At 43.8% G+C, this 13,524-nt stretch overlaps 1 protein-coding gene across 2 annotated transcripts in view; it reads left to right on the forward strand.

The window, feature by feature from the left end:
• Positions 1-13,524, forward strand: part of kndc1 (kinase non-catalytic C-lobe domain containing 1) — a 328,087-nt gene that overhangs the window by 129,633 nt on the left and 184,930 nt on the right. For both annotated transcript variants that reach the window (XM_085994745.1, XM_085994746.1), the window contains exons 6-11: positions 529-1,679; positions 5,592-5,706; positions 11,105-11,176; positions 11,290-11,351; positions 11,439-11,597; positions 12,745-12,822. In XM_085994745.1, coding sequence (XP_085850871.1) covers positions 529-1,679; positions 5,592-5,706; positions 11,105-11,176; positions 11,290-11,351; positions 11,439-11,597; positions 12,745-12,822 — 1,637 coding nt within the window. The remainder of the gene's footprint in view (positions 1-528; positions 1,680-5,591; positions 5,707-11,104; positions 11,177-11,289; positions 11,352-11,438; positions 11,598-12,744; positions 12,823-13,524) is intronic.

Below are 13,524 nucleotides of genomic sequence, written 5' to 3' on the forward strand. Positions count from 1 at the left end.
CAGAAAAAGGAATGAAGTTTTTTCAACTTTGACTGTACCTTTGATTGTACTGCATTTCTTCTAACTTATTTGTTTCTGTATCAATCAGTTCTTTATCACATCATTGGTCTGAATTCTATGAGGCTGTGTTTTACCCCGAGTAGTTCAATATTTCTTACTTCATGGAAACATTGTTTAAAAAATGATGTTTTTAGAGAATTTATTTGTTACTGGTCAGAATAACAGAGCATTTGCCTGACACTGATGTTGGCATTGATATAAGGCCAGGACTAACTGCTTAATAATTGGTGATAAAATTCTAGCCAGATGTTTTGCAGAGTTTGAATAGGCAGATATATTTTGATATTTTTGTTGAATTGGAAATAAAATGTTCTGTTTCATTCAGCGAGAATGTATTAGTCATACAGATTTAGTCTTTCAACTATTGTGGAGTGTACTTTTGTTAACTGTGCATTTATGTAGGTCTTCTATTTATTTTAAATGGAACTTGGTATCTTATTGATCTGCGTTTTCAAAATCTTTACATAGATGGATGTGAAGAGACCAATAAAGAGAAAAAGCGCCAGGCAGGTGTAGGTCATGAACTGCAAACAAGTGAACGAAATCCAGCAGATGGCTCATCAAGCACTGAAGACCTTGCATTTGACCTAAGCATGATAAACAATGGAACAGCAGAGGTCATTTACAGAGCTGAGAAGTGTGCTCATGCTATAGATCCAGATTCAACGGTTGAAGTTAATGAGATTTTCCAGCAAGGCTCAGAAGACATGAGTTCAGCAGAAATATGTGAGAGAAAGGAGGAGGTGCTGGCCATGGATCCTGCAGAGACAGTTGCTGATATGAAAACCAAAGGAGATGAGGCTGACAGGATTTTATCTCTTCCTCAGAAACGGTCACCAGCTAGGAAGAGAGTATTGCCAAAACTACCAACAGAATTGGTAGACAATGCCCAGCACCTTCATTGTTCTAAAATGGAGCTTGGTAGATCTGTCACATCCACTCCATTACCAGTTTCACTTTCTGACGTTGCTGTGGATTCTTTGTCTTCACTGGACTCTGTCAACATATTGAGTGTTACAGACTGTCCTCAGAACTTACAGTTTAGAACTAAGAATGATGTTTCTTTTATTCAAAAGAATGGTCTTCCATCAGAAATGTTAAATGTGAACAATTCGAATGACTGTGTACAGAACGTCTCCAGTATAGAAGTGGTAAATAAGAACTTGCCCAACAGTCGTAACTCCACTTCTGATGACAGCACTGAACGGTCACTAAAATCTCCCTCCACATTAGGGAAAAAGTCTTCCACTAAAAAGCTCAAAGCTAAAATCTCAGCAATATCAGTTACTTCAGCAGGCATGAATAGCCAAGTGGATTCCCTTGCTTCCAGTGGGATATTATTAGAAACAAGTGCTGCAGTTGGACACTGTAGTAACAATGCTCCAGGAGCAGAAGGAGATGATTTGCCTTGTACAGATTGTAATATTTCAGATGCAGGAAGAACTGCTGGTAGTAATCAGAGAAAACAAAGCCATTCCCAAAGTGTAAATGACTTATCAACAAGTAATGCCCTGCTGTTTAGAAATGTCACACAACACTGTCAAGATGATGATTGTGAGCCAATGCCTCCCATCAGAGCTACTGAAAATGACCCTGCAGAATTTCCTTGTGATAGACAGGTATGTGTAGGTGTGATAGCCTGTTACTGTCTGTTGCCTAGGCCCTAAGCTCTGTAATTCCCTTCCTAAACCTCTCCGCCTCGCTACCTCTCTTTCCTCCTTTAAGACGCTCCTTAAAACCTACCTCTTTGATCAAGCTTTTGGTCACCTGCCCTAATTTATCATTATGTGGCTCGGTGTCAAATTTTTTGTCTTAAAATACTTCTGTGCAGCGCCTTGGGATGTTTTGCTGCGTTAAAGGCGCTATATAAATACAAGTTGTTGTTGTTGTTGTTCTTAAGTGGGATCTTCTGTACATGTGCATTGCACAATAGGATTATAGTGCTCTGCTTTTTGAAATCCATCTCCATGGAGCCATGGCTTTCACTGTCATTATTTTATGCAACGACATGGTGTCTTTTGCAGTGAACGATCAATCATGTTCACCTTTGCTTTATAAAGCTGCTTGGAAATAAATATTGCATAAGTCCACGACAAAGGTTAACTTTAATTGTTCTGTAAAATATTAGAATATTCTATCATGTTGGAGTTTTTACATTTTAAATTAGTTACAAAATGTACAAAATTATAATGTGTGGAGTGAAAATTAGTACCACTGAAAGTAGGTGCATGACTAGGTGATGAGAGTTTTCCGACAATCCCGAGCACTCTAAAATCATTTCTACAATGTACCAAGCTTAAATCTCATTTGGCTTCAGCTTAGCATTATATTAACTTGCTATTTTTCAGTTACTGGTATTGGGGTACACAATCCTTGTCTTATTCTCAGCACTGTATTTTGGGTGAGAATCCCTCTTTTTAATGTGCGTTCTCCCTTGCGGTCTTCTTGTACCATGTATCATCTCCCGGTGAAAGGGTGGATGACTGATTGACTGACTCCCAGGCCTCTACTAATGCCATGCTGGAAGTAGCTGCTCAGGGCTGCACAACAGCAATCTATGATTCTCGTGATTTTACTTCCCATTATGCTGCTTACTCCAAAGCACAGCTGAGCTTACAGAACGCCCAAGTAAATGATTGTGGGCACAAACCCGCATCCTACCCTTGAGTGGTATTCTTGGCTGAGATTCCAACTTGCTGTTTCATCTATATATATAAATCGGTACTTCTGTCATTCTGTCTATCTGTCTATCTGTCTGTCTGTCTATCTGTCTGTCTGTCATCGCGTGTGCGTTGCGGGTATGCACTCGAAAGTTACAGGGCGTACCTACGCGCGCGTTACCTCCAAAGAAAGCTTACGCTTCCGAGACGGTTTTAAGCGTATTTACGTTTTGGCCGGGCTAAAATCCCGCCCGCGGTATCCCAAAAACCTTCAACGTTCCGCTCATTAGCATCTCATTATCCGCTCATTAGCGACAGAGTGACCTCGAGCTCGACCAATCGTACGCCGGGTTGCTGGCGTGTGCCGCCGGGCCAATCGGTGCGCGTGTGGCCGGGCTTTATCGTTCTGAACCGAGGTGAGTCGCCGCCATCTTGATTCCAAACTTTTCCTTTCTTTTTCCCGCTTTCTGCGTCTTAAAAAAAAAACGTTGCTTTTAAAACACATATTGTTTTTTAAAAAAATGATTTAGAAAGTAATTAACTTATCTAATCTCATTAATTTTCCTACCTTTCCCGTTTTTCCAGGTAGGCCTAGAAGCCTCGGCGTCTCCTCCGCACCCACGCCCGAGCTAGGCACCTCCCGGCCCCACTCGAAGGCTGGAGGGCCGAGCCTCAGCCCAGCACCGCTAGGGTGCGCGCGCAGCAGGAGCTGAGACGTCTCTGGCTCGGCCGGGGGGCGGGGCTTGCTGAGCGTCCAGCGTTACCCTGGCAACGCCGGATGTCTCGCACAGCCGCAATCGGCGGTCTTCACCTGGGGGGGGGGTGGGGGGGGGCTGCGACTCTCGGTGGGGGGGGGGGGGGTGCCGCGCGCGCAGCAGGAGCAGCTGAGACGCGGCGTCTCTCTCTCTGGCTTGGTCAGCATCACGGTTGCCCTGGCAACCGGGCCCACCGGCCGAGAGAGACGCCGCGTCTCAGCTCTTGCTGCGCGCGCAATCGGCGGTCTTCACCTCGGGGGGGGGGCCGCGACCCTCGGGGGGGGGGGGGCCGCGACCCTCGGGGGGGGCGCCCCCCCGCCCTCCCCCCCTCCCTTCCCCCCGCCCTCCCTCCTCCCCCTCCCCCCGCCCCTCCCTTCCCCGCCCTCCCGCTCCCCCCCTCCCCCTCCCGCCCTCCCCCTCCCCCCCCCGCCCTTCCCCCCCGCCCTTCCCCCTCCTCCCTCCCTTCCTCCCCCCCTCCCCGCCCTCCCTTCCCCTCCCTCCCCCGCCCACCCCCCTCCCCTCCCCCTCTTCCCTCCCCCCGCCCTCCCCCCTCCCCTCCCCTCCCCCTCTTCCCTCCCCCTCCCCTCCCCCTCCCCTCCCCCTCTTCCCTCCCCCCTCCCCTCCCTCTCTTCCCTCCCCTCCCTCTCTTCCCTCCCCCCTCCCCTCCCTCTCTTCCCCCCAGTCGCGCTCTCTCTTCCCCCCAGTCGCGCTCTCTCTTCCCCCCAGTCGCTCTCTCTCTTCCCCCCAGTCGCACTCTCTCTTCCCCCCAGTCGCTCTCTCTCTTCCCCCCAGTCGCTCTCTCTCTTCCCCCCAGTCGCTCTCTCTTCCCCCCACTCGCTCTCTCTCTCTCTTCCAACAACAACATTCCCTCGAAAAAGCCTCGGCACCGCCGGGCACTTCAGCTAGTCTACTTATAAAATCCTTCCCTTTGGGTTATCATTCAGTGATAAAAGTGAAATTTGTGTTGAGCTAATGTCTGCTATTTAATGTATTGCAAGGAGGCATTGCTGTGAAATTTTTGCAATAGGGCATAAACTTTATTGCATCATTTTTCACTCCTGCACATTCCATCAATATATCAAGTAATCCCACAGGGGAAATCACTAAGAATATGTATTCCTTAAGGAGATTATTATCTTGCACCAAATGGCTGCTCTCCCCTGTTCTCTATCTGTGATGCTGCCATGTGGTTTGGTTCCAGTTAATTTCTGCTGATGACTACATTCGTTCTGTTCACGCCCCCTGCCGCCCCCCCCCCCCCCCCCCCGCCCCCGCCCCAAGTGATAACTATCTTGCAGCAGCACCACATGTTTGATCTCGGAGTCTGTGATCATTTTAAACAATCCGCGTTCAGTTCCAAGATGAAAAGTGTCATCAGCATGTTATTTGAAAGAGCATCCTGTGGCAAAGAAGCTTTGCACAGCTATTAATTATCATTGTTCTCAGAAATACCCCATTTAGAAATAATTCTAACATGAAATTAAAATACATTTCTGAAAATCCAAATTTTTGCTGAATAATGCTGAACGCATTTCTCTGGAAATCCTGGCCGGAAGGAAACTGACAGCTACCCTGATCGAGGCACAAAGTTATTAAACCTGTTCTTATCCTTCTCTGTGAACATGCTATCCTTGTTCAGAGGCGGTGCAGGATGTTGCATTATTTTTATTCTTCTTGAGGTGAAAAACCTGAATTTGAAATGGAAATATTACTGAAATATAAAAATGTCTTTCTTGAGCTCTATACAATCCTACTAGTTCTCCCACAGTCATCAAGAAACTCTTGTATGAAATTGCGATTTCCTAGCCTTCCGCCTCAAAGAACTAATTTTACTCATATATGGACTGTCCTGGCACCACTCATGCTTCCTTTCACTGGACGGCATAAATGACAAGATATGGTAATAACAGGTTGATAGGAATAAGCTTGTGGTTGTCATGGTTACCCACGTTAATGGAGGCCAACTTTAGGCTATACTTGCTCAGCTTTAGTGGTCTAATTTCTATTTTCACACTTGCGTTTAGCATTAATGTGGTCCTGGCAAGTAGCTTGCTGACATTGACACAGTAAATATGCCCAGAGTGCTGATTCTCATTTTCCCCCCCCCTTATAACAGTACATTTCACTAGAAGAGCTACTCTCTGAGGATGAAAGGCCCTTGAAGGATCACGAATTGTGGGCTCTGTGCCATGAGTGTTTGATCAGTCTGCAACTCTGCAAAGCTTATCCAGGTATTGTGCAACAAGGCCTGTTAAGGTTTCTTACGTTTTTTTTAAAATTGTGCACATTTGTTTCCTTTTGTGTTTATATTATTGGGGAGCTGCAGAGAAGATTTTATGCTTTAATTATTGTTAGTTAATATCTGTTGCATCATGTAATTTAATTTTTAAAAACACACTACTTTCCACAAATCTAATTCATTCGAGTAGTTAGAGCCGTTGTTACACTGTTGATCTTTGCTGAGGCTCAGAGCAGTAAAAATTGTTGCTGTCATAAAAGGCACTAATTAAAATATTCTGAGCGAAATTGAACTACAAATATATGTTGAAGCTAACTGCAGTTGATTGTTGCGCAGTGTTAATCATAATGGCCAGACCAGGAAAGTCTCAAGTTGGATCCCTGGCCTGTGCTGCCTTAGCTGATCTCAGGCAAGTCAGCAGATGAGGTGCTACTCTTGACTATGTTTGCTATGGCTAGGGAGGAGAAAAATCAGCCAATGTTCCCATTCCTGATTTCTGTCCAACAGCCCCTGTGGAGAAGTGCATATGTGTGGATATCAAGTGAGGTCATGAGACGCGAGCACTCTGGTGTCCCCTAAATCTGAACAGTCTGCTGAAGTCCATAGGCTCACACATGAAGAAGGTTCCTCTTCTTTGGGATACCAGTGGTCTCCTTGTACCTGCATAACTGTACCCAGCACAAGTCAACATCTTTGGAATAAGTGGGGAGAAATTTAATGTATTTCGAATCATGTGGTTTTAATATTTGAAAAAGTTATTAATCTCTAAGGCTCCAGAAGTAGGAGAAGCTCAGTGGACAGGATCGGTGGCAGGTCGGCAGTGAAATTTGATTTGATTGACAGCAGGTCGGGAACCCACTGTCAAATCGTGCACACTTACCTTTCGCAGTGTCGGGTCTGCCAGCGCTGGGGGACCTAATTTAATCAATTATTGGCTTGTTGACAAGCCCTTAAGAGTGAACTTAACCGTACCTTTTGACTTTAACTGCTCGCCCACGGCTTCCACGCTGCTCCTGGACCCCGTCTGTTAATCTGAGGGGGAATTTGAGTGGCCATTGAATCAGCTGATGAGTGACAGCTTGAAATGTGGTATAAAAGCTCCCACTTCACACCTGATCACTTTCCAAGCGCAGAGGCTGTTGCGTTCTCCCTTTGTCCAAAGATGTGCTGGTTAGGTTGATTGGCCATGATAAAAATTGGCCCTTAGTGTTAGGGGGGATTAAATACGTGGGGTTAAGGGGTTACGGGGATAGGGCTTGGGTGGGATGGCTGTCGGTGTAGGGACCGGGTGTTAGGGTTTGGATGATCAGCCATGATCTCATTGAATGGCGGAGCAGGCTCGAAGGGCCGAATGGCCTACTCCTGCTCCTATCTTCTATGTTTCTATGTTTGGAATACAGATTAAGCTTTATGCAGGCGGCAAGTGTTTGGAGCAAACTCTCCAGCCAGTGTCACCTCATTGCAGCAACCTCTCTCACCACTGACAGATTGCTTCTGTCATCTCAATTCCAACTGTTACCTATTCCATCAGCATGGGTACCATTTACACTCTCTCACCTTGGTCCTCAGAATCTGACCCTGATGAGCCCCAACACCAGTAGCAACAGGCACACCAGCAGCACCAACAACAACACCGACCTTCTCCACAATCAACTGATACTGCACAGGACAGAGGGCATCAGCACCCAACCAGGGATGGCTCATCATGGTCAGATTTACTTCACTGTACACCCTGGCTGCCACATGATGTGACAGGTTGGCACTACCCCACACCAACACCATAAAGCATCCCTACAATGTCCAAGCCATTCCTTTCACACTCATCACCATTGTGGGCTGTACCGTTATGTCTCACCATTCACTGCAACTCACTAAGCCATTTCCAAAGGTGCACACAAATCTGTCCAAGAACGCAAAGTGTTGACAATAGAAGTTTCAATGTTTGACCGCACATTAGCAGAAACTTTACATGAACATTGCATAAAACATCCAAGTGCCTAACCTTGTGTGTTGTTAGTTGGTATGATTGCACTAGGATGAAGGTGAGTGTGAGGGGTGGCTAGTGAGATGGGGATGTGATAATGTAGATAGAGCGAGATGGGTGGAGGTCCAAGATAAGTTGGTGTGAGTAATGATGTGCAGGAGTAGGGTAGGGAAGGCAGGGTGATGGGGATGTGATGAGAGGCACAACAGGATGAGGTTGAGTGTGGCTTTGTACTAACGTTTCATGATCTACTGAGATCATTGCAATGTTTGCGGCACTGCATCCAGTTCCTCCTGACCACATCCCTGCTTGTGTCCTCTTCTGCAATGTGCAAGCAGGCTGCGTTGATCTCCTGGGGAGGTCTCTTCCGTCCATGGGAAGGGAAGAGGACCTCCCTGTGTGCTGTGATTCCCTCCATAAGCATATGGGGAGAGTCATGGGAGAGCCTGGGTGCAGCCCTCTGCCTTTGTGCAGTGCTTGTCAGTGTTTGCAGCACCTCAATGCTGTAGAACACTGACAGCACAAATGTCAAAATAAATTTGGACATGGTCCCTTTAAGGAAACCGGCTGATGACACGTCATCAAATGACATCACCAGACTCGCTTCCTCTAATTGGCCGGGAAATGCACTGGGCGGGCTTAACAAGCCCTATCAAGGGAAATTCATTTCAGATAGCGGGATGAAGACAGCAGCGTGGTCAGGACTCGCCACCAACGTCGCCCGCCACAGACCCGCCGAGGTTAGCAAAATCGTGGCCTAACACTTTTGTCAAATAACAACAACTTTCACCTTAATATGCTTACAAATTCTTCACCTAATTTAGTATTGAACTTCCTAAGACTTCCTCATTAGACATGTGGTTCCTTTTGAAAATAGCACGCTCAAGGCTATGCATCCGTCTATGCTCACACATTCCAGCTCAATAACCATTTTGAGATATTGCCAGATGTAGCTAGTCACGTTCTCTTATCATCCTCTGAGGTACAGTTCTTATCTCAATAACTTATACACATTTCTTCATGTCACACTAAAGGGATTGGAAAACATTCCATTCTTTTGCCATAATCCCAGACCTAACTTTTTAGATTGTGTTTGATTTTAAACAAGGTTATAAGTAACTTCCTCACAAAACAGTGTGGGATTTTTGTTTTAAATTATAGAATGGGAATTCCTTACACAAATGCTGAAATGGTGCTGACATATTTTCTCAAAGAATAAAATAGTTCTAAAACACCTTTATGCTAACAATTGCAATCTGTGCATTTTCTTTCATAAGCATTTTTCAGTAATCTACAATGTTATTGTTATCTGTACATTTTACATATCTGGATAAGTCATCATACATGTAATGCAAGAGGACTCATATTATGGCCTGTAGGCTGACTGTGGCATTTGGGCACCTCGATGACCATCAGACTGGATATAACCCAGTGTCATCATTCCTGACACATCAGTGGTCAAAGGGTAATGTCCAAGTCAGAGGACAAGAGGACCTTAACAGAGCTAGACGAGTGGTTGAGGTGAATCTTCCTTTGATTCCTTCCTCTCCCAATGTACAGAAGTTCCTTTCTGAATGTGCGTTAGGGTTTAATGCTTTCAGTGATTTTATTTCTTCATTCCATGTATTGATTTATGCTTTGTGGACTTTCCAGCCTCTCTCGCTCTGGGCTTACAATTCCCATGGGCGCTTTTTGCATTTCTTTTTAGCCCATTGGTGCTATTGCCAGGCTTCCTTGTTGGGACCTGATGAAACATGAGGTTTTGTTATCTCCTTTGGGGAGTTCTACTCTGCTTTACCGATTTGTTACGTAGTTAATGGATCCATCTTTTTTGAGTCGCCATTGGGTAACAGCCGGCCACAATTGCCTCTAATCTCTTTCCTACAATTGACTTTATAATTTCTTTTCAGTTCAAACATCCTTTGTATATTTTTAATGCTTCTTTTTGGTTTTTTACAGATCCTTTGGAAAAAAAATTAACCTGTGTTGTTCCAAAGTTGGGTTTTTAAACTGTCCTTTAGGTGACCATGTCATATAATGCTATGTAACTTAAAGTTTGACACACAATGGCACCTACAGGTGACAAACCTTTGGAATGTTGAGACCACTCACTTTTAGTATAAATAAATTACATATGTGTGTTTATGATATTTTCTTTCCTGATCACTTCTTGTTACTGTGCATTTTGCTCATCCTCTAAATTCCTAGCAATTCATTTCCCATACCACAGCTTCCGCATCCCTTCTCTAATTCTTTCTTCCACCTTTTCATCTCTATGCATCTATACATTTCCTTGTTAGGGTGACAACCACAGCACTTGATGTTCACTGAAAATGTTACCTTACGGGCTGGATTTTGTCAGTCGAGGCGACTTGGAGGCGGGACTGCTGCTTGTCGTGTCAATGTCCTGCCTCCATCCTCGCCTGACCATTCAGAGGGATTTTCCCCTGATTGAGCTTGTTAAGCCCACCTGGTAGGCTCAGCAAGCCAATTAGGGAAGAAGTCACTGACAGATCACGTCAACATCAGACGTGCTATCTGTCAAGACTTCTTGAAAGAAGAAATGACAGCGTTTGACAGCTCTGTGAAGCTGTCAAACACTGACATTCTCTTGAGTTTGATTCGTTTTTGTGGTGAGGACTGAAAAAACATTGTAAAAAAGTAAATTTCAGATGTCTGATGGATCAGAGGGTCCATCAGCCATTACCTGAAATTGACATGGTGGATGTCCACTCTCCCGATCCAACACGGCTAAAGGCTACAGAAGTAAAAAAAGATAAGTGAACACTTTTTTAAACTTATCACTCACCTTGCATACTTACCACTCCACACTTGCACCCATCACTCACCTCTACACCTTACTTCCAGGTGCCTCCGACCGCCGCAGAACTCCTCCACGTCTCCTCCAACCCGGCGGAGTTCTCCGAGGTCGGGAAGCCTTCACCTGTGAAGGTAAAATGGCACTAATCCCTTTGTCTGCCTGTTAACTACCTGTTAACAGGCAGTTAAAAGGATTAAAAGCCTTTCCTGTCTCCAGGAGACGGGACCCGAAGCTGCACATCTTCCCGCCTCTTGGCAAAAGGGCACGGAGGCGGGATGGGGGCAGGTTTGCCACCCGCCCCCAATTTCTCTGATTTTACGTGCTGTCCCGCCTCCATGCCGCCTCCTCGGGGCTTGGAAAATCGAGCCCTACGTGTCTAACTGTGTAAATAGGACACCACACAGAGGCCACTTCAGTTGTATAATTAGACAACTTCAAGCTGGATGGACAGTATGCACTTGTGACTTTGTTGTTATTGTGTGACACAGTCAGTTAACTCATTTTGTAAATCTTCTAACTCAGTCAACAACAAGAAACAATAGTCTGTTAATAACAGTTTGACTATATTTCCTTTATGTTTTGTAGAGTACTTATGTCTAGAGTCTGCATTCATTGACTCTAACGGAGAAGTCTTGTTTGTATCGCCAATGAGTAATGGTATGATGAGCTGCATTTTCACCTTTGTGTTCTGAATAAAGTAAATAAAATAATTTTAATAGTTAACAGCCACTGTGAACTTTAGTTTATTGATGCACATTCTTTCCCCTTAGAAAACCTGGATTCATTCTATTTGGCACCTGAATTTGAAAAACAAGGAATTGTTACTGAAGAGGTTTGTTAATTAAATTGAGAGCATTAACCTGCAAAAACTTAGAAATAGCCAGTAGATTTTTCTGAATTGAATGTATTTTCTCAACAGGTCTGTGTTTATGGAATTGCAGCCATTTTGTGGGCAGCGGCCAAGTTCAATGCTCCAGTGAATCAAAAGTTACCATTGTCCAAAAATCTCAAGAAGTTGCTGTTGGATATGGCAAAGAGGAACGCCACAGAAAGACCTTCAATTACAGAGGCACTGGAGGTACAGGGGCCAAATCTCACATACTCTAGCCAACTGTTCCTGTTTAATCATTTTTCTGTAAATGAGACCAAAGTTATCTCACAATTACCATTGAAAATAAATTCCTCAAAATGAAAGCAATATCTTTTGCTGACGGTTTCTATGTTTACATTTTCAGCTTCCAAGCTATTCAGTCTTAATGAAACCTCTCGGTTATAGTTCTGTACCACCATCTATCTGTACTTGCTTGTCATTGACCGTGGTGATAGTAGTAGAATTTCCTCTGTATTTTGATAACAATAGAAAATAAATATTTAAGCTTTGGGAATAATCAAAAATAATGTTACATATTATTAATATTAGACATACAATTAAATCCAGGTCACTATGATCTTGTCTAATAACCAAAGTTAATTCAGTAAATAATTAGCTATCACAGTATCACTTTTACAGTAAAGTGTAAGCTATTATCCCATTGCTTGAGAAGAGGGAATATTTTATGGCATCATTACTTAGCAGTAGAGAATGGAGTACGGTGGGTGATATTATCAGCTCAGCAAACTGACAGGCCTTAGGAATAGCAGCCAGATATTTTATTTTATATGATCCAGGTGGAGTGACACTTTTACAAAGTAGTATTGCATTAGTTCAGGGTGATCAAACTATTGCCCATATGTCAGAATGAGGCACCTTAACTTTAGCTATCCAGCCTGAAAAGCCCCAGTGACTCACTCTCCTACAGTCTGTACCTAAAAGAGAGCACCACATCTAATTAGTAACGCCAATTGCAAAGAGTTTTATTTATATGTTAGCTTGAGGAGGGCAATGCTTTTATGTGTATTCATTGAACTTGGTGTTTTCTAATCCAGTTCTTCATACATAGCTCATAAGGATCCATAGTAACCAACTGTGTGGCCTGCAATGGGATAGGTAAATGTGGCAGATGCTGATCCTTCATTGTCTTGTCCTCTCATTCTCCTCATTACTATTTTAATCGATTTATAGGGATTAAAGTAACCTGGCAAAGGTGAGGAGCTAAAGTTAAATTAAATTATGGAAAAAGTTATTGTTTTGCAAATCTAGAACGTTTTCATAAATTTAGATCTGAAACAACAAATGACATAACCAGCTTTTATGCTCATGCGATCTTTTATTTTTATTTTCACAGATTTGTAATGATTACCTTATTAATCGAGGAATTGACAGCAGAGAGATTTTGATTTTGCTGAGGAATTCTGTTCTACAGGTAGTTCTACAGACTTCATTCTCATAAAATAATTCTATCTGGCGGTCCCTTCATTCTTTGTTGCTGAAAACTCAGTTTTAATTTCTGGTGCTCTACTGCCAGAGTTGCAATAGTGTCGCCTCCCATTAGAGGAAGCACAAGAACTCGGGGTAATTTTTGATAAAGCAGTTCGGGAGCATTTAAACTAGTATGGCAGGGGGCTAGAAACCTATGTAGTGAAATAGAGGAAAGTGAAAGGCAGACAGAAATAAATGATAAAAGGGTGAGGAACAAAAAACAAAGGGCCAAACTAATTCATAAAAAATGTGAGCATAAAAAAAGCCTGAGGGTTTTATACCTTAATGCGAGAAGCATCAGGAACAAGGTAGATGAATTAGCTGTGGAAATAGAGGTTAATAATTATGATCTAATTGGGATTACGGAAACATGGTTGCAGGGTGAGCAGGGCTGGGAGCTTAACATACAGGGGTATTCAGTATTTAGGAAGGATCGACAAAAAAGAAAGGGAGGAGGGGTAGCATTGCTAGTAAAAGAGGGGATAAATGCAATTGAAAGGAAGGATATTAACTCAGTTAATACAGAATCTATATGGGTGGAGCTAAGAAATAGCGAGGGGCGAAAAACATTAATAGGAGTGGTATATAGGCCTCCAAATAGTAAAATAGAGGTTAGGGAGGGCATCACGAGGGAAATTAGAGAAGC

This window comes from Somniosus microcephalus, chromosome 8 (assembly GCF_052327205.1).
Source record: "Somniosus microcephalus isolate GS21.2 chromosome 8, FLI_Smic_1.0, whole genome shotgun sequence".
NCBI lineage: Eukaryota > Metazoa > Chordata > Chondrichthyes > Squaliformes > Somniosidae > Somniosus > Somniosus microcephalus.